Source organism: Pyrgilauda ruficollis, unplaced genomic scaffold, assembly GCF_017590135.1.
Source record: "Pyrgilauda ruficollis isolate IOZ18807 unplaced genomic scaffold, ASM1759013v1 scaffold75, whole genome shotgun sequence".
In the NCBI taxonomy this organism is placed as follows: domain Eukaryota; kingdom Metazoa; phylum Chordata; class Aves; order Passeriformes; family Passeridae; genus Pyrgilauda; species Pyrgilauda ruficollis.
In genome coordinates, this window is record NW_024529377.1 from 898,719 (window position 1) to 918,207 (window position 19,489).

General features: G+C 34.6%; 1 protein-coding gene across 1 annotated transcript in view; it reads left to right on the plus strand.

The window, feature by feature from the left end:
• SHOC1 (shortage in chiasmata 1) overlaps nucleotides 1–19,489 on the plus strand; it is a 48,345-nt gene that overhangs the window by 23,850 nt on the left and 5,006 nt on the right. Inside the window, exons 15-26 of the mRNA XM_041486301.1 lie at nucleotides 488–664; nucleotides 3,097–3,204; nucleotides 4,803–4,990; nucleotides 9,530–9,602; nucleotides 11,116–11,185; nucleotides 11,772–11,950; nucleotides 12,450–12,555; nucleotides 14,179–14,290; nucleotides 15,233–15,354; nucleotides 16,297–16,390; nucleotides 17,443–17,574; nucleotides 18,895–19,044. Coding sequence (XP_041342235.1) covers nucleotides 488–664; nucleotides 3,097–3,204; nucleotides 4,803–4,990; nucleotides 9,530–9,602; nucleotides 11,116–11,185; nucleotides 11,772–11,950; nucleotides 12,450–12,555; nucleotides 14,179–14,290; nucleotides 15,233–15,354; nucleotides 16,297–16,390; nucleotides 17,443–17,574; nucleotides 18,895–19,044 — 1,511 coding nt within the window. The remainder of the gene's footprint in view (nucleotides 1–487; nucleotides 665–3,096; nucleotides 3,205–4,802; nucleotides 4,991–9,529; nucleotides 9,603–11,115; nucleotides 11,186–11,771; nucleotides 11,951–12,449; nucleotides 12,556–14,178; nucleotides 14,291–15,232; nucleotides 15,355–16,296; nucleotides 16,391–17,442; nucleotides 17,575–18,894; nucleotides 19,045–19,489) is intronic.

Sequence of the window (19,489 nt, forward strand, 5' to 3'; positions counted from 1 at the left end):
GTAATCTTTTCGTCTATTCAGGAGATGGGAATCATAGCTTTAATCTTATTTTTTAATTATTTTTTTCCTAATAAATTTTGAAGCAAAATTCCTTTATTGCAATGGGGAAGAGAAATTAAAGCATTTCTGCAGTCAAAACAAAAATCATCATTTTGAAAATGACTATGATGTAGAAACAGGCTGCTGTAGAACAACTGAATAGTAGAACAATCTTAGTGTGAGTCACAGGAGTAGAAAATTCTAGCTTCTCCTCATGGAGTTTGATCATGTTATCAAATGGATGGAAGAATGTGGTTACCTGCTGTGAGGATCAGCTGATTGCTACCATTCAGGTGACTCTGTGGCAAGTTAACTTTTTTCCATTAATGTTGCAGCTTGCAGGAACAAGATAAAGTTAACGTTTTGCTAGGTCTTTTGAATATTCATGTCCAGTAGTGGTATGTAAAACCAAACTTCATTATTATGTTTTGTTCATTGTGTTATCCAGAAAGCCAATGCCAGGCATACTGCCTCTTGGAAGAAGCAGCTATTCCTGTACTAAAAGATTTGACACACCTGGATATACTTGCTTCTGTTACTTGGAGCTTTGACAGTGTTAAATTTGATCACACAAGGTTTTTCTTAAAACAACAAGAGAAAGTGATATGTGATAATTTTAAACAAGGTATGTCTGTAAAACATCCGTTCTTCTTTAAAACTAATACAGACTTAATTGGTGAGATAAGATTCAAGATGTTTTATAAATTAATGGTAAATGTTTTAACAGTTTATCTTATAGAGTTACAACAACTGATTTCCTCTTTTATTTGAAAAATGTCTTCTCTTTCAACATTACATTTATTAACCTCAATATTGCAATACAGAAGTATTCTAATTGGATTTCAGTTTAAAATATTTTACATATGCTTCAGAAATGTTGTTTCTATAGCAAACAATGTTCATTTTTTTTTTGTTACACCTGTATTGTTGAATACTATGCCCCTGTTAGAAATGAGGAGAAAAAAAAAATCCATAATACTTTGGTTTCCTTCTGACTTCTTTTCTCTCCTATGTGGCATGTGAAAACCCTATAAAACCAGAAAAATTAGAAGGAAAGTCATCAAAGTTAGTGACTCTTACAAAGGTTTTTGACTGTAAAGAGAGTCAGGAAAATTTCATAACAAAATAGAGACTGGTTTGAGGAACATTTAGGAAGTTACTTGGCATTTTTTGTTATTTTTTGAGTTGCTGTAGGCTGTCAACTACCTGCCAAGTTTCTATATTATGTCACAAATTATGCAATAAACTCTTGCTGTCTCAATTTCATTACTTTCTGTGTTGAATGTATTCTTTTCAAAGAAAACATTAACAACCATGAAACCACAAATGAGAAGCCAAACAAAAAGAAAATTTAGTTGGCCGTACAGAATGACAGACTGATTTATAGAATTACCATATTAAAATTATCAGCAGCAGTGTTCTCTTAGTGTGAAGGAGTTTACAAAAAAGCAAACACCATCTTCACAAACACAAGGGATAAACATCGTGTCTATATCAGTGTCAGTGAATCACAGAAAGGAAAACATTCATGAGAAAAGTGTCCTGAGAATTACTACTGCTTCTCTGAATCAAGGAAAAAATATGTAAGAGTCTGCATTTCAATTCAAGATTAATTTAAGGAAACTTACATCCTCTCAAATGCAGATTACATGCTATAGAAATTGCATTTTCCCCAAAATTAAGCTAAATTAAGAACTTTCTTGCTGGAACATCCACAGAAACAAGAGAGAAAATATCCAATTCATTCCTAATGAATATTTCTCTGTCTCTGTACGAGATAAAAAAATCTCCCTGGTAACATACTTCTTTTATTTCCTTCCTGGTTTTAAAAGTTTCACAATATCCAGTCTTATTCCACTTTCCTCCAGACTGTGCTGATGTATCTGCTCCTTAATCCCTGAGCGAACATAGAAAACAATCACTTACTGTGATGGTAGTGATCTATTAACAGGTTACTATTCCCCTGCTGGTCTTTTATGCATCAAATATCACCAAGTGCTCCAGTGTTTCATCATAAAATGGTTTCTTACTGTGTTCCTTTGTTTCTGAATGACCTGTATTCCTCACTGAGTTTTTATGGTGATTGGTGTAAGGAGTTGGATATGGTCCTTCACTAACAGAGCTGGACATTAACTTTCTATCTTTTGATGCAAAATAGTTGCGAGATCTTTGCCTTTCATGCAGTTTCCAGCTACATCCTTCTATATGCTGTGTCCTTTTTTCTTTCCCAAGTGTGTTGCTTGTCTTTTTGAATTAAAAGTTATGTTAATCCCAGTACACAGAACTAGCTACATTTTTCTCCTAGAATGCACCTTCAGCTATAGTAATTTATTCTTTAATTATCTTCCTCAACCTTTTTAAGCATCTTGAAGTAAGTGTTACTTACTTACTTACTTGCTTACTTTGTATTGTTAAGTACTTACTCTGCAGTTGTGTTTTCAAAATTTTCTGGTTTATGATGATGAACTGCACCATTACTTGTGTGCTGTTTTCAAATATACCTTCTATCTTCAGACTAGAAATTCCTTCCTCTTCAATCAAGTCCTATAATATGGACTTGTCCAAAATGGACACAATGCAGAATAGGAAGCCCATAAATTTGTTTGATATGTGTGGGGTTAGGAAGCAAATATCATTCAAATTTACCTTCTTGAGGGTGAAGATTCTCATCATGAGATGTTAATTAGGTGCAGAGAATTGCCACGCTAAAATCATTAAAGCAACGTTTTTAATTATATGCCCAGGAGAGCTGTTACTTCCTCCTCCAGCAAGCACCATCTGTCTGTACACACCTTTCAAAAACATTGGCCTGTGTGCCACTTGTCCTGGGTCAGATGACTTGGGAAATATTATGCTGTACCTTAAGCTATTTGGCAAGACCACCAGATCTGTAGGTTAAACTTTGAAGATTATTTATGTTCAAGTGTGTTTAATGAAAATGCTTAGATATGCAGATCTTTTAAGCTGACTACATATATATATATATATATATATATTTTATAAAATGTGAGTTGTGACATCTTATGTAGACCACACTTCTGTCTTCTATTTGTAAAGGTAAAATAGATGAGAAGGAGATCATGCTATTCAGACATGCTGCTCTGGTACACCTGCTGGTGACAGTTCGAGATCTGCTGCTAACATGTGGCTTGGATACAGCTCTAGGTTTGTTTTCAGTATTGAATAATGATACCCAGATACCCAAAACTTTGTGTTTGTTCTGCAGACAATCCCTCATGTTTGTAGCTGTGACTGTTTGCCATCAGGGTATATATATGCTCAGTTCATGACTAATGGACTGCTGTTTGTTATTCCATTTGTTGAGAACTTTCACATATATAATATGTCTTGTGTCTCAGAATGACAAATTTTCATTGGAATCTCTATGTGGAAACTGAGGAACATGCAAAAGTCAAGTCCTTTCTATTTACCATCTATCTTTTGTGAGTGTGGAACACTTTCCACATAAACATATTGTTAGGCTTCATGGAAGTGAGCTACTTAAATCTGAGAGCATTTTAAGCAAAATCTTAGATATTACCCAATGCGTCATGAGGAAAGAGGTTTGAACTTGCAACACCGGACTTATGTAGAAGCTTTTTTTTTTTTTGCGTTTTTCTGGTCTTATTCAAATCTGGAATATGGCAAACCATTGTAACCCAGTTTAATGCCTGAAATTATAATGTTGAACTTGTGAAATTCCTGTAGTTGTATGTTTGGAATTTTTAAATACCTCTATCAAGATAGTTCTACAAGACGCTGAAGTCAGTGCTTATGAGTGCCCTAGGAAAGTCAGACTCCTTCTGTCTTTATAGGAGATAGAGTTGCTTAAGAGCATCTACCTTCAGTCTGAACTGTCCCTTGATGGATGGTTTTTCCTTAAAATTGGTATAAAATGTAAAACATCTGCCGTAAACTGAATTGTAGGGGAAAATACTTTGTATTTCCTTAAATATTTCCAGCAATAAAATAATATGGAGAAGAATACAGAATGAATATATAAGTAGAATCCTAAGTACAATTCTTTTCTGTCTTCTATCTATAAACAATATAGAAGGATGGGATGGGGAAAAATGAGCAGTTCTTCCTCTACTCATTATTGGTATCAGAAGCACTCCTAGATGTAATTTTAGAATTATAAAAGCACCTCTGTTTCCAAACCTGAGCGGCAGCTCACACAGGAAATTGTACAAGTAAAAAAGATCTGAAAAAAATTAGAAAATCGAGCGAGATACTAATTAGGCCTTGTAGTCTTCACTGTTGTGTTGTGCTGTGTGATTCATTATGTAGTTATATTGGATGTATTTTTTCTTTATGCATTTTCAGATAATCCCAGCATTGTTCACCATTTATACATAGAAGGCACCATTCAGAATTGAGAGTAGTTGTGATAATATGGAGAGTGGTAAACACACAGGACAAACAAGCTTTAGACAACAGTGATAGAAATACTGTTGTTACTTAGTATAAACAATACAGATTAATTAAGTATAAGAGTGTTGCTACTAGTATCTGCTACTAGCATATAATTCTGTCTGGAGTTCTATAGCAGATACTAGATAAAGTACAGCAGTTTTATAAACACCATTTATGTACCCGATTAGTGGTCATATTTTCCTTCCATACTGGGGACACATTAACATTTCATCTGTTTTTGTGCAAGATACCTCGACATAGATTTTAAATTGATGTGCAGATTGAACACAATGCTTGACAATTATCTTTTGTCACTTCATTTACTTCTTTTGTTGCTTTATTAACAGGTTATTTGTCCAAGGCAAAGGATTTCTATAAAAACATTTTAGAATCCTGTTTGAATAATCTCTGGAGGCAGCTGAAGATTGTACAGTACAGCAGCCAGAAAAAGCATGAAACAAATCCCAAAGTAACAGCACTTCAGTGTGAAATGTTAAATTGGATGAAAAGTTGTGGAGAGAAACACAGTGTTAAGGTTAAAAGAGTAACCAATTTATTTTAACAAACAAAACTGTTTCAGATTACATGAGTAATTGCAAGACTGTGTTTGAACAAGGATTCATTTATGAAAAAAAGTCTAATAATTACCTCATAGTATCTATTAAATTAGGCCAAATAAATTTTAAGAAATATGTCACAGCAGTACAAGTTTTTGTTTCATCAAATCTCCCTTTTTTGCATGCATGAAATAACATGCAAAGGAGTTTTAGCTTTGCCAGGGCTTTGTCTTGTTGCAGGTGGTTTTGTTTTCCTGATAAGTTTATTGTATCAGTTACATCAGTTACTAAAAATTATAATGTAGCCTTTTGTTGGAAAGCCTCAGTCATCTGGCACAGAGAGAATCATAGTGCAAGTCATGGTTGTGTGCTTATGTGGCATGACTTGGAGCGCACAAATGCCAAGGAGCGTGTGGATGGTGTTATCCACAGATAACCTCTACTTAACCAGTATCTGGCCAACCTCCTGGCATTTGAATGATACAAGAAGCAAGTATCTGTGAGTGATAGCATTGGCATGGAAGAGAGAGTTTTGGAGAATATTCAAATTACCCAAAGATTCTCTTTTCTGGATGTGTGAATATTTTGGGTGATATGACAAAGTGTCAAACACCACCTTCCTTTGCAGAATATTTATTATTTCTTTACAGAAAACTGATCACATTAGGAAGCAGAATGAAATGCATAGTGTTTAAAGTGTTCTAATTGTTTGGAATAGAATTTATCATCCTAAACACAGCCAAAAAAAGATCTTTAAGTTTATTTTACCTTATTTCCATACTTCACTTCCTGAGGATTTATTCTTCTTGTGTTTAAGAGTTGCACTGGGAACTGTGAATATCTTTTGATTAAATTTTGCTGAGAAGAAAAATATAACAACTTAGTATACACCCTTTTTGAATTTAAAATTAAAATGAAGCAACAAAAATAAAATAGTGCTGATTGTCTTGTTGTCTGTCCTTCAACAGACACACTAAGATGATTCTGCATCCTGTTTGTCTTCTTAAGAGCAGCACATTTTCCTTTGTGATGCTAGGATTATGTTGTAGTAGGAGGCATATGAGAACTTGATGTCATTTTGATGTTAGCTCAGTGGCAATTTAACTTCTCTTCTGAATTCCATTAGCCATGGTTTTTAAAAATTTTTAGCTATAACTCCTGAGTTTCGACTTGTTTGCTTGACTTAGTCATGCAGAGATACACATGCAATATAATGCTATATATGATTTTATTCACAATTGCTAATTGTTTCCTGTTTCCTAACATTCAGAGACAGCTATTAATGAGCCAGACTAGGTAGAAGGAGTATTCCAGTTTAATGAGAAGTAAAAGTTGTATTCTATAAACTGTTTACTGTTCTGTCATATCACATCAATATCACTTAATATGATGTGAAATAGGATAGTTTTATTATCCTTTTATTAGACAAAGTTGTTATTGGTGCAGGATTTTAATGGGACATTTCCTTTGTAAGGAAGAAGTTACTGCTTGTTTAGAAAAAAAAAAATTGCTATTTGTTCATTATCTTTTGTACTTATGATTAGATAGAAAATTACTAAAAATTTAATCTAGCTCACATGAACATATAATAAGTCTGCTGTTGAATTGTGTGCAAAAAAGCAGGTCTACATTTTTAAATGCAGTTGTCCAAATCTGCTTATAAAGTTGCCAGTGGATTGTTGAGTGGCTCTTCTGTGCACCTACTTATGGAAATTGAAATCTGCCTCTCTCTATCTGACCAGAAATTCTTTTCTGACAAGATCTAACATGCTTTTAATATTTACACCTATGATTATCTTATGTCTGTAAATCTTAAGAATCAGACAATGCTATGTGCCTTCTTTAAAATCTTAAATCTTGTGTACGACATGAAAAGTATCTGTACAATGGCATAAAAGTTCAGAGAGCATCCTGTCAGAAAGTATGGTGATGTATTTAGGTACATATTCTTCTTTGTATACTTAGTGTAGCATGTGTTTAGTTTGTATGAGTTAAAATGATACACAAGGTGAACACCTTCTCTGATGGGGATTCTTTTTAAGACTGTGTCAGTTTGGTAGATTCTAATTCTTTTCAACATTTTTGTGTTAAGCAATATTCAGTGAGTCTCAGATCTCTGACAGAACCAGTTTTGTGACTCCATCTACAGACTGGAAGATCTTTCTAAACAATTCAGCAGTACATCCAGTATCTCCTTCTGTTACATAAGTACCTTGCAGGCTGAATTCTAGATATCTTCAGATTAAGTTGTGTTGCCATAAGGATAACTTTCCTAATGTGACAGATCTGTAGTAGAATAGTAATAATTTGGTACAGTATCTTTAGATTACCCCATTATTACTAGTGTCTTTTACTAGCATTCTTTTTGAGTTCAGGAGCAAGTCAAGTCAAAAGCCAAGTAAGCGAGGCGGAAGCCTGGCCTGCCTGAGCAGGGATATTTTAGAATTTAGGTGGAAAAGGAATGTGTATGGACTTGGGACATCACTTATGAGCAAGTGACATGAAGGGACTTTAAAGAGGCTGTCCACTCCTGTAGGGAGAAAATTTATGTGGCCAAAGCTCAATTGAAGTTCAAGCTGGCCAGCACTGTGAAGAATGACAAAAAGGGCTTTTAAAGTAAGTCAAGAGCAAAATAAGAGCCAGAGACAACATCGGTCTGTTGTTCAACAAGGTTGGTCACCTCGCAAATTGGGACATAGACAAAGCAGAGACATTCAGTGCCTTCTTTTGCCTCTGTCTTCAATCCCCAGAGCCCAGTGTTAGAAGACTGTGACTGAGGATAATGTTGACCTCCTAGCCAATCCTGAACTTGTTTGAGACTTGCTGCACCATCTGGATGTGCACAGATGTGTAGAGCCCAGTGAGGTTCATCCCAGGTTACTGAAGGAGCTCAAAAGTGTCATTGTGGGAATTCTTTCCTTTATTTTTCAACTGTCTTGGGAGTCTGGAGAGATCCCAGCTGATTGGAAGATGTTAAATGTTGTTTCAATTTTCAAGAAGGGAAAGAAGGAAGCCTCTGGTAATTACAGACGTGTCTGTCTCATTTCAGTGCCTGTTAAAATTATAGAAAAGTTTATTCTGGAAGTTACTGAAAAATACTTGAGAAATAATGCAGTCATTGGCCACGGCCAGCACAGGTTCACAAGAGAAAAGTGCTACTTAACCAACTTAATTTCCTTTCTTTTCCCACTTAGGACAAGGTGACCCATCTAGGTGACCAAGGGAAGCCAGTGAGTGTAGTTTTTAACTTCAGCAAATGCCTCTCACAGTACCCTAGATGAACTGTTCATCACAGAGCTAGACAAGCCCACAATACTGGGTTGGCTGAGCAGTTGGCAGATTGTGTTGATCTCAGGGTTGAGCTCAAATAATTACAGTGAATGGAATTACATCAGGCTGGTGGCCAATGACGTTCCCCAGGACTCAGTTTTAGAGACAGTGTTCTTAAATGTTTTTATAAGTTGTCTGGGCACAGGAATTAAAAGTACATTAAGTGATTTTACTGATGATAAAAAATTAGCAGGAGATGGACTAAATGGACTCTCTTGAGGGTAGAAAGGCCTTACAGAAAAGTTGAACTAGAAAGCTAAGTACTCACCAGCTATGAAATATATAGAGACTAAGTGCCAAATTGTCCACCTGAGATGGGGCAACCATGGTTATACATACAAATTGGGAAAGAGACTGGAGGCCAGTGGGAAGAGACTAGAAGTCTGGGTCAATGGCACGTTGAGTCAGCAGTGCCCTGGCAGCTAGGAGGGCCAAACATGTTCTGGGGTGCATCAGGCACAGCATTGCTTGCCCAGAAATGGAGGGGATTGTCCCGCTCTGCTCTGCACTGGGGCAGCCTCACCTCGAGTGCTGGGGGCAGTTCTGGACACCACTATATAAGGAGGACATCAAACTTCTTTGTTTTGTCTGTCCAGAGGAAAGGGACCAAGATGATAGAAGACCTCAAGAGCAAGAGGAGGGGTGGCTGAGGTGACCTTTGTTGTTCCTTGTGGGGAAGGTGCATATCCAGGGGTGGCTGAGGGGTGACCCCATCACAGCCTACACCTTCCTCAAGCGAAACAGCAGGGAGGAAGGTGCATATCTCCTCTCTCTGGTGACCAGTAATAGGACACAAGCAACTGGAATGAAGTGGAATGAAGCAGAGGGAGTTCAGGCACATTAGGCAGAAGATTCCTCACTTAGAGTGTGGTCTTCCCTGGAACAGACTTCTGCATAAATGGTTAAACCACTAAGCCTATCTAAGTTCAAGAATCTCTTGGATATAGTCATATGGTTTAGTTTTCGGCAGTCCTGTGAGAAGCAGGGAGTTGGACTCTATCCTTATGGGTCCCTTCCAACTTGGAATATTCTTTGATTGTCATTGTGGAAAATTCCAGAGTTTCTGGTTTTGCCATCTGTTTATTCAATCTTGTGTTTTCTATGCAGAGGAGAAAGAAAGATCTATGCAGGCTGAAAGAAAAAAAAAATTAACATTACTTGAGTTTCTTTTTTTTTACTTCATACAGATACTAATCATTACAAGGATGGACTCTGAAAGAGAAAAAGCTGCCTTCATTCACCCATTATCTAGGATAGAAGGTAAATTACTCTTTTATGTGTATTTTTGAAATAAAAAGTGGCTGTTATTCTGTAGATTGCTGCATTCCTGTGTAAATGCTTGGTGCAGGTGTTTCTCCCTTCTCATCAGGACCCTACATATTTTTCTCAGTGTTTAATATTTCATAACTCTTCCATCAGCCTTTTGTCTTTTAATTTTGTTTTCTCCCATTTAAGAGTTCTGGTCTAATGTTTTCTATTTCAAGAGAGTGATAATTTATCTGCTGAGTAAAAGATTTTTTTTAACAGAGCATGAAGGAGCTATGGACAGCCCATTGCCTAATTGTATTTGTATCTGTTATCTTGATCAGATTGTCTCATTGTTTTTAGCTGATCATTAGTCACAAGCTTTCTTCCTTGCAAGCCTATTCAGAGCATTTGGATTTTAAAAGTCTTAACTAAACTCCTCAGCATAAAGCCTTGAATGAGTATTCAGATACAGATCAAATTTTCGTTTAGCTATATGTTGCTGATCTTGTTTGCTAGTCTGTTAAATATGTCAGCATAAGCTGTATCAATCTATAAAGCTCAGGGCAGAGATATACTGTTTCCAATATCCCACCTCCCCACTGATACAAGCAGTATTTTCATCACTTCAACATTTTACCTGTGAGTGATTTCACAAGTACAAGATTGTTCAACACTGCAAATTCAACTGGTAAAGCAAACATGTTTCAAGAACCTGTAAATTATAGGCTCAAATTATCATTTGAGCATGTAAATTATAATTTGAACATGTAAATTATGGGCTCAAGTTATAATTTGAGCCTATAGTTATGTTTATAACAAGTCACTGACTCCTTTTATATTGCTTTTTTAAAACCCATTTTCATAAATCCTATTTGCTTGAACTTTATCAAGTGTTGTGTCTTGTCGTGTTCTTTTGCCTTTAAAAATAAAGTTCGATTTCCTGTGCTCTTAAAAGAATAAAGCCTGTCTTTTAGAATGTTTTGAAAGGGAGGAGGCATGTTCACAGTGCTTTTACTAATAATAATATTTAATGAAAAGAGCTTTATTTGTTTTAGGATCTTAAGACTTGTTTGCAAACACAGGTCAATCCAACTATGCTTTTGAAAAGAGGCACTTGTGTAGAACCAACATTCCTTCATAGATACATCTTCCAGTTAAACTTTCAAATGTATAAAAAGTGTAAAGAAATTTAACTTATAAAGGGGCAAATGTGCTTCCTCTTGTATTGTGAAACAGTATTACCCTTTAATTTTTCATTTTAAGGTAATAGGGTTGTGAGTTTGTGAGACATTAAACTTGTTGGCACTACTTTTTCCTTGGGTTCTGAGAAGGAAGTTTCTAAATCATTACATCCAACAGTATAATACATAAATTGTATGGGACTTCAGCAAGATAAAATATGTAATACTTAAAATGTTAATAACCTGTGTTGTTCCACATTTGCTACTTACTGTTATAGCAAATGTGTAGATTCATAGTCATAGAGGTTTTTTTATTTCATCAACTGTTTAATTTTTTTAAGCAGGTTTGAAAACTGTGGATTTGAATTCTGAGAAAAAAGGAAGCCCTTTAAGTTGTAAAGAGATCATAAGCAAGTAAGTTAAATTCTTGATTCATGAGAACAAATTCTTTAGTCGAGACTAAGGTCAGTGAAACTTCAGTTACTTTACTTCCTTTCCATGGGTCTTTCCAGTCTAGAGTAAAGTTTTCATTATAACATTGGTTTGATAGCTGTAGTTTTCACCTACAGCTTCATTTTTAGAGTTGAGAATTTTGTCCACCCTAGAAAAATGCTTACTGAGGACTAGAGGAACTTTAGGGAACAAACAATTGCATATTCTTTATATGTTGTTTTGCCTGTTTAGAAAAAGAGAAATATGTAGAGAAACATGATTTTTGCTTGTTATAGAAAAAAAATGGTGAAAGGGCATAACAAAAGAAATGACAAATTATGACATTTCTGAAATATATTATATTTTAGGCAGATAATTGTAGGAAGAAGAGTACAGCTTTTGATTTTTAAAATTAACTTTTAAAGGAGTTGGAACCTTAGCCAGGAAGGGTAAATAGACTTTAAGCAGTTAGAATTTGCCAAAGTAAAAGTGAGTTTATTTTGTTCTGAGGGTATTTCTACCTGCACTTATTTTTATTCATACTTTGTTGGGGTTTTTTAAGTCTTAGTAGGTATTCCTGCATTATTGTACATAATCAGCAAATTGGAGCTGACTTCCCTTGGACTCACTTCTCACTAGTAATGGAATACGATTATTCTGAAAATTCTGGCTGGAAAAATCTGTGCAAAAATCTGAATGTTACTTACATGACTTTTCAAACCACCCTCCCTGAAATAATACAAATGGGTAAGTGTTCTCCAGAATTGTAATAAACATTTAGACTGACATACGAAAAGAAAACATTTGCTGTTCCATAAAATGCTACATTCATATGCCTGTGGAAGAGAATGAGTAAAACATTATGAGGACTAAAGCTCAACAAACAGGGCTGGGTTATCTATGCAGCAAAAAAGTGTTTTTATTTGAGTGTAAACCTAGTTTTGGCCAGGATGTAGGAGTACATGTGGGTTTGTAGAGACTTTCTGCCAAGTTCATAAGTTGTTTACAACTTCTGCAAGCTGTATCCACCCTTCCTCATTCTAAGGGAATGCTGCAGATCTAAAAAAATCTGAATTTAAGCATAATTTCAAAAAGATTTAAGGGAGTTTCATTTTGGGGTAAAAAAAGTATGGAGTGGAAGCATTTTATTGGAGATTAATAAAAGATACATTTTTGAATGCCCACTTTATATATCTATAGTTTTTTGCTTATTAAACTATTATCTTACATATATAAAATATTTCAGGGAATCATGGTGGTTCCTTTCTTCTGGAAGTACAGATTCCATATGTATTCCTGACAACTGAAGGTCTTCTTAATATGCCAGATATTCTTCAGCGTTTTGAATCCAAGTGAGTGAAAATAAGGACTTCTGTGGGCTATTTATTTTCAGATTTTCAGGACATGTGTGTTATTCTACTCTATCATGTGTTAGTCATCTATTGGCTATCACATACATTTCTGTAATTACACTATTAGGTCTTTAAGAGACAAGAATATAGTTTTTTCTGTTGAAGTTGATAACTTAGTACTAGAGATTCACACACATGCCAACTAGAATGGAATTGACCAATTTTTTTAAATTGTAGCTGGTATTTTTAAATCAGAGCACCTTTTTCAATTGTCTGCTTTTCTCTGAAAATCATGATGTTCACAAACTTTTCTTTTCTACAGTGCTTCTTGGTCCTTGGAAGACTTTGTATTTAATTCTTCGTAAAAATTGCTTTGGGATTTTTTTTTGTTGTTGTTGTTTTTATCCACTGAAGCTATGCTAAATACCCAAACTGAACAATAGTAATAACATCTTATTTTCTGGTGCATCACAGTGTTTAGGGGAGGCTAAGTTTAAAACAAAAGCTAATTTATTAATAAAATTCAGATCCACTATTCACTTAATTTTTAATACTCTATAACGTGTATGAATACTGCTAGGATTGTAAATCATTGTGCTTCTTTATTATTTCTTTGACATAATTGTCTTGAATTTTGCTTTCACAGTAATAAATACTTGGTAAAGCTACTTTATATCTCATGAGGGGAAAGTAAAAAAAAAATAAAAGAAAGAATGAAAGAAACAAAGAAACAATGAAACTAAGAAATAGGGATCAGAGCAGCAATATCTCTCAAACATAGTGGCAGAGATACAGATAGTTGATTTCACCATGTTGCGGGACAGACTTGCCAGTTTTAATCCTGGCTATATCCTTGAGTCAGCTGTGGAGCCATTTTTGGTCTGTGTCTAATTACAGTTCAGTAGGAGAAAAAAATATGTGTCTTTTACATTTAAAATTTGAACACATAATCTGATATGCTTTTAAACGCTGACTTGTTCAAGTTCTCTGTTCAGCCTGGCCATAGAGAGCAATGTTTTGTTACTTTTCCACTAGCTCCTTTTAGCACTGATGAGGGAGTTAAATAGGTGAGCAAAGATCTGTACAATTTCAGAAAAGGTAAGAGTTTACTTTTTTAAAATGTCTGAATACACTGTCCATACAAGTTTCTAGAGGACATACTGACAAATTCAGGTTTAGGTCTCTTGTGTTTCCTAGTAAAACAAAACCTTTGCTGCTGGCAGTTTTAAGTCACTCAGAAATTTTAGGATCATACCAATGGCAGTTAGGCAGTTTGCTTTGTTTTGTGCTGCACAATCATGAAAGGAGGAAAAGAATTGCAGTATGTAAAGTTAGAAAAAGTTTCTAAGTATCTATCTTCGTTTCTATATTACCTCTATTTTTTTGTAAACTCAAAACCTGGATGTCAAGGTCATACTCAATGCAGTTAGCAATATAATTTAATTGCTGCTACATTGATATGTATTTTTCAAGTGTGTCTTAAAGTGAACTGAGAAAGATTTGAGAAAGATCAAGACTATATAAGTTTAAAAACTGTGTTAAGAGGTCTGCTATCCATTTTCTGTAAGAAAATAGTATTATTTTACTTGTCTGAGTTTTAATGAAATAATTTTACTTTTTCAGGTACAGCATTACCTTTGTTGAAAGAAGCAGCAGTTACTCCTTAAGGCTCTTTGGAAGTACAGATCGATGTGTTGTGCTGACAATAGATGAGTGCACTGCTATCTTTCTGCAGGTACAAAATGAAACTACTGTGTTCAAGTTCTGTTATGTGTTCAGTCACTTCTAGGCCATATCTTCAGACTTCTGACATGTCTTTTCTTTCCCATAATCATATTTAATTCATGCATTGTTTCACATCACAAATCATTAACCCTAAAAGTCTGTGCCAGTTTGACTAGTTTAAAATTTATTCAGTTTATTCACTGAAGTAATATTTGACCTGTGATTTGATTATATGAAACGTAGTTAAAAGATGCATACTTCAAAAGAGGGTTGTATAAAGAAATTTTCTAACAAACAATTAAATGTATTTGTGGCTCTATTCTCTTACTAGTGTGCATATTAATTCCTTCCATTTCAGATGGTTATCTGAATTAATCTATAAAATAATTTGTTCTACTTTTAATAAAAAAAATAATAGTTTAAGCAATAGCATACTACTTATATTCTGGTATGCAACAAGGCAGATTACAGGTAGAAGAACTGCTTTGGAAAGATAGATACATAATAAAATAATCAATTAGTATTACAAGTACAGCATAGACATTCTTACAAGCTCTGCAATTAGTGATATTGTACTTTATATAGTTAGTGTAGGAATGTGATTTGTATAGGCCTAGTAAGTACTTCAGAAGTTTATAACAATATTTTGCATTATTAAAGTTCACAAAAAATCTTGAGAACAGCCTAAAAAGGTATTGACACTGTTTCTTTTTAGAGGAAGGAAGAAGAGACATAAAGCTTTGAATCAGTCTTTTGAAGGTCAAAGAAAATAAAAGTTGGGATTACAAACTAGTTTTCCCAACTCACATATGTGTACTTCATGCTTACATTATTTGGCTGTATTGATGTTTGAGCCAGTTTCTGCATATTATATTGATACTCATTAAAAGCTTGGGGCAGCCATGGTAATGTATTTATTTAGTTTTTACTCTTTATTTAAATTCCATGGTAGAGTGTCGAAGAACTAAATTATGAGGACTCCTGTGACACTGTAATATCAAGGCTGGTGGCATTATCACTCCAATATATGTGCTGTTGGATTATTTTCTATTCCAGAGAAAGACTGAGTTTAGAGTAAGTTACTAAATTCTTTTGCTATCCTGGTATTTTTAAAACAAACTTGTCACTAAAGAAAGCCACTTATTAAAACAAGTTGACACTCATTTATCTTTGAACTTCTCTGTAGGAATACATTTCTCTTAGAACAATACAAATATTGTAAGCTCATATTTCTAGTGTGCTTTGGGTTTTTCACTTAGTTACAATGTTGTCAGGCTCCTACTGAAAAACTCAGTGAAATTGTAACAGTGATCACTGGAGACCAGCAAAAGCTTTGAAAAGTTGGTTTTTATTTGTAATGCTATTTTCAGTCTTACACAAATGATAAATAAATGGTTGTTATAAAATAACAGAGTTTGAGGCAGCCAATATGAACTTGAGCTATATTTCAAATCAACGGGTCCAGAAATTTCACAACTCCAAAGACAGGAAATACTGGAATTATTCTTAAATCTGTTTGAAGTAAATTAACCCCTACAAATGCATGGTTATGAATTACTGTGTTAATACCATTGTATATTATTTGCAACAGGGAAACATTCTTCAAGTGTTCTTCCAGTGCATCAGTGGTTCTCCTTTTGCTATGGAAAAACACCTTCTGTTGACATAGTTCATAAACATTAATTTATTACATCTTTTGAGATTTTTTTTCTATAAGCAAGTGGTAATTTCCTCTCTGTTTTTCCTCCAGTGTCTCCAGTGATCCAGACGTTTTGCTTCAGATCAGACTTGCTTTTTCTGTAGAGTGACTCTGTTTTCTTTCCTTACAGCTGATCCTTTAGCAGTCAGTCCCTTAATGTATTCTAGTTTTTTTTCCACAGATATTAATGTTCAAACTGTACCAGTATTCTGAATTCAAGGAAATGAAACAGATATTTATGAAGACATGGAACAAATGGTTTGAGATTATTACATGTGTATATTAAATAATAATGATCCAGTGAAACTGTTTTACAGGTACAGTCTCAAGGGTAATACTCTGCTTAACCTTGTCTTAATTTATGCCGCTCTAATTGAACTTACACAGAAGTCAGAAGACTTTGAAGTAAAGGTAACCTTTTTCTGCACTAATCTTCATTATATGATATTTCTAAAAAGCTCAATCAAGTGTGCCTTCTACATCAAAAACATAAAATAGCTCAAAATTACTAAAATAGGAGAAGATCTTAATTCAGTGCTGCAAAAGTCAGTGAAAAGACTGTGTTGACTGCAATACAAGTTGAATCAGAATAAAATAGCAGTTGAAGTCTTTTCATAACTAGGAGTCAAAAAATGGGATTGTACCTTAAATAAATTATTAGAATATATATTACTCTTGCTTATGTCTTAATTTGAAGTTTCAGATCAATATTTTGTTGCTGATACGACAGAAGAAAAAAAAATTGCTGTCAGCTAGTGTGCGTTTTTAATATGACAGGATAAGTTAACCTCTTTCTTTAAAAATCAGGAAATCTATAATCTAGAAAATCTGTTTCAGTGTCCAGAATAACCAGCATTAAAAAATGGGGCAGAGGTTTCATTCAGCTTACCAAATTGTTGCTAACTTATATTTTTGAACAAAGTGGTATCTTTTTTAGGCACTTTTTCTCACTTATTTGCAGCCAATGTTTAGTGCAGATCTTTATTAAGTCATTATTATTTGCATATTAAAATTTGTATAAAATTTACCTGATTAAATGAAAGTTAAATGAAGATGAAGAGAGGACAAGGCTTTTTTCATTTCATGTACTTACCAGTGTAGCTTGTATGGAAATTATAGCTTCAAAGTGTTACACATGTTCTTAAACTGTAGTAGGCATCTCACGATTGCCTGTTTTATTAGGAACTCATGTTATGCCCAGAAATTTGATCACATATAAAAGGCCTGTAGGATAAATCAATTAATTTCAGCTGCATAGGATCTGCATAAATAAGGAGTGTGATTTGCAGCCCCGTCAAAGGTTGGAGTTTTTCTGCATGAAAAGCAGATGAATCAGGTTTAATAACTCAGCAGTACTGACTCTTGTGTTCAGGGTGACCTTTAGTTTACATGTCAGTGTTTGGAGCAAATTAAGACATTCATTAGAGTAAGTTTTAACCAAGAATATTATGTATCACTTTTAGGTAGTTCTTACGCCAGGGATTGAAGAGACAGCGCTGGTAATCCGTCAGATTGCTGACAACGTCTTGATAGCATCTAATATCAGTCCTCATGAGTGGCTGGACAAATCCTGGCTTTCTGTCTTGCCATCTGAGGTTTGCTTCTATTCCCATAAATTGAAAGTTCCTTCCTCTTTTTAAGATTCATAAAGATGTGGGCTTTTTTGTTGTAGTTCTCTTAAAATATATTACTAAAATAAGCATTATTATATATCTGTATGTATATATATAAATATATATATGCAGATATATATACAAGCATTATATATATACACACACATACATATATATATAGTATTTCCTTCATCTTTGTCAGCACAATTAGATGCAACTTGGACTTTCCCTGTGCTTTCACAATTAATCTGTAGGGAGGTTTATCCACCACATCTACATCCCAATTTGTGCAGTTCTACAGTTCTAGACACCAGGTTTAAAAAACTACCCAAATTGTAAAAGAAAAACATAGAGTGGCTCACTTGGGCAGGAAGCCAAAGTCAGCAGTGCTGATCCATTACTTAGGTCAATGGGATTGCTTGCTGACTTGCTTCAGTAACAGATGGTAAAAACTTGTTTAACTCATGCAGTTACTTGTTTAACCCATATTCCAGTAAATGCTGGAACAGGCCCATCAATCTCCATCAAATGTATTATATCCTTTAACTTGTGTAGTAAGGTTCTCAAATGAAATGTATGGATTTGTTCATTTTATGTGACAGCTTTGAACTCTCGTAAAGCTGAGATTGCTTTTGGCTTTTGCAAAATTCAGAGGTATCACAAAGCAGGTATAGGCATGGCCTTTCAAGAGAGGGGTATTGGATTATAGGTTTTCCAGTATAGAGATTAAGGATACTAGTAAAAAATGTAGAGGAATCGTTGTATTGTGTCTGTTAAAGATATTTGATCTTGGCAGTGTTTTATGAAAGTAAGGAACAGGAAGCTGACACTGATAACAAGCTACTCTCAACTTACTGCCCTGTTTGTGACATTCATCCTCCTCCTGACAACTCCTGCTTTTGCCACCTGTTTCATTGCCATTAGCAAATGCTGCTTTTGTAAAACAGAAGCAGTTTTGTCTGTTTATGTTCATCTAGGTAATTAATTTTAAAATGGAGAATTAATAGTAAATCTAGTCATGCATTTTAAAATCAAGTTTAAGTTATTCACTGGTTTTAACCTTTAGAAAATAAACATCTTTAGTCTTGCTTTTTGTTAAATGGTTACACAGAACTTACTCTTTTTCAGAAATGATACTTTAAAAAATTAGTTCTTATTGGACTATAAAAGTGCACTGTTTGAAAGCTGTCTTTCTATTATATACTCTAGGACTTATTCAATAAGATGTGTCTTTGTAGAACAGGAAAAAAAGGATAAAAAATTTGTCAGATCTCAGTCTAACAAAATAATTTCCACTTCCAGCCAGAGAAATGCCTGCTTACTTTTCCATGTATCAATCCTTTGGTTGCTCAGTTTATGCTAAAGAAGGGATCTTCACTGAACAGGTTATTTCTTGCAAGCTTTGATCAACTCCAGGAACTTCTGCCACAGGCTCCAAAAAAAGTTTTAAAGGTTGATAAAAATTGTTTTATGTACTATATAAATTTTTTGCTCTGTTGTAATATGTGGTTGTTTTGATTTTTTTTTAATCCGATGCTACATGTGCATTTGCTGGTGTCATTTAAAAATTAATTATAGGTTTTAGCATATCACTCATATCCCAAATGTTAAGTCTGCTGATTCTCAGCAGATTTTGTCAAGTCACCATTTTGTTTGTGGGAAGATAATGAGTGCCTTTCCGTATCTGGAAAAATACTCATTAGATCAACTTCCTCCTCGAGCTTCACAATATTGAGTATTGTATCAGCGTGCAAGGTTTTGTGTATTTCTAATGTAAAAGATGTCTTCCTTCCTTCCTTCCTTCCTTCCTTCCTTCCTTCCTTCCTTCCTTCCTTCCTTCCTTCCTTCCTTCCTTCCTCCCTTCCTCCCTTCCTCCCTCCCTCCCTCCCTCCCTCCC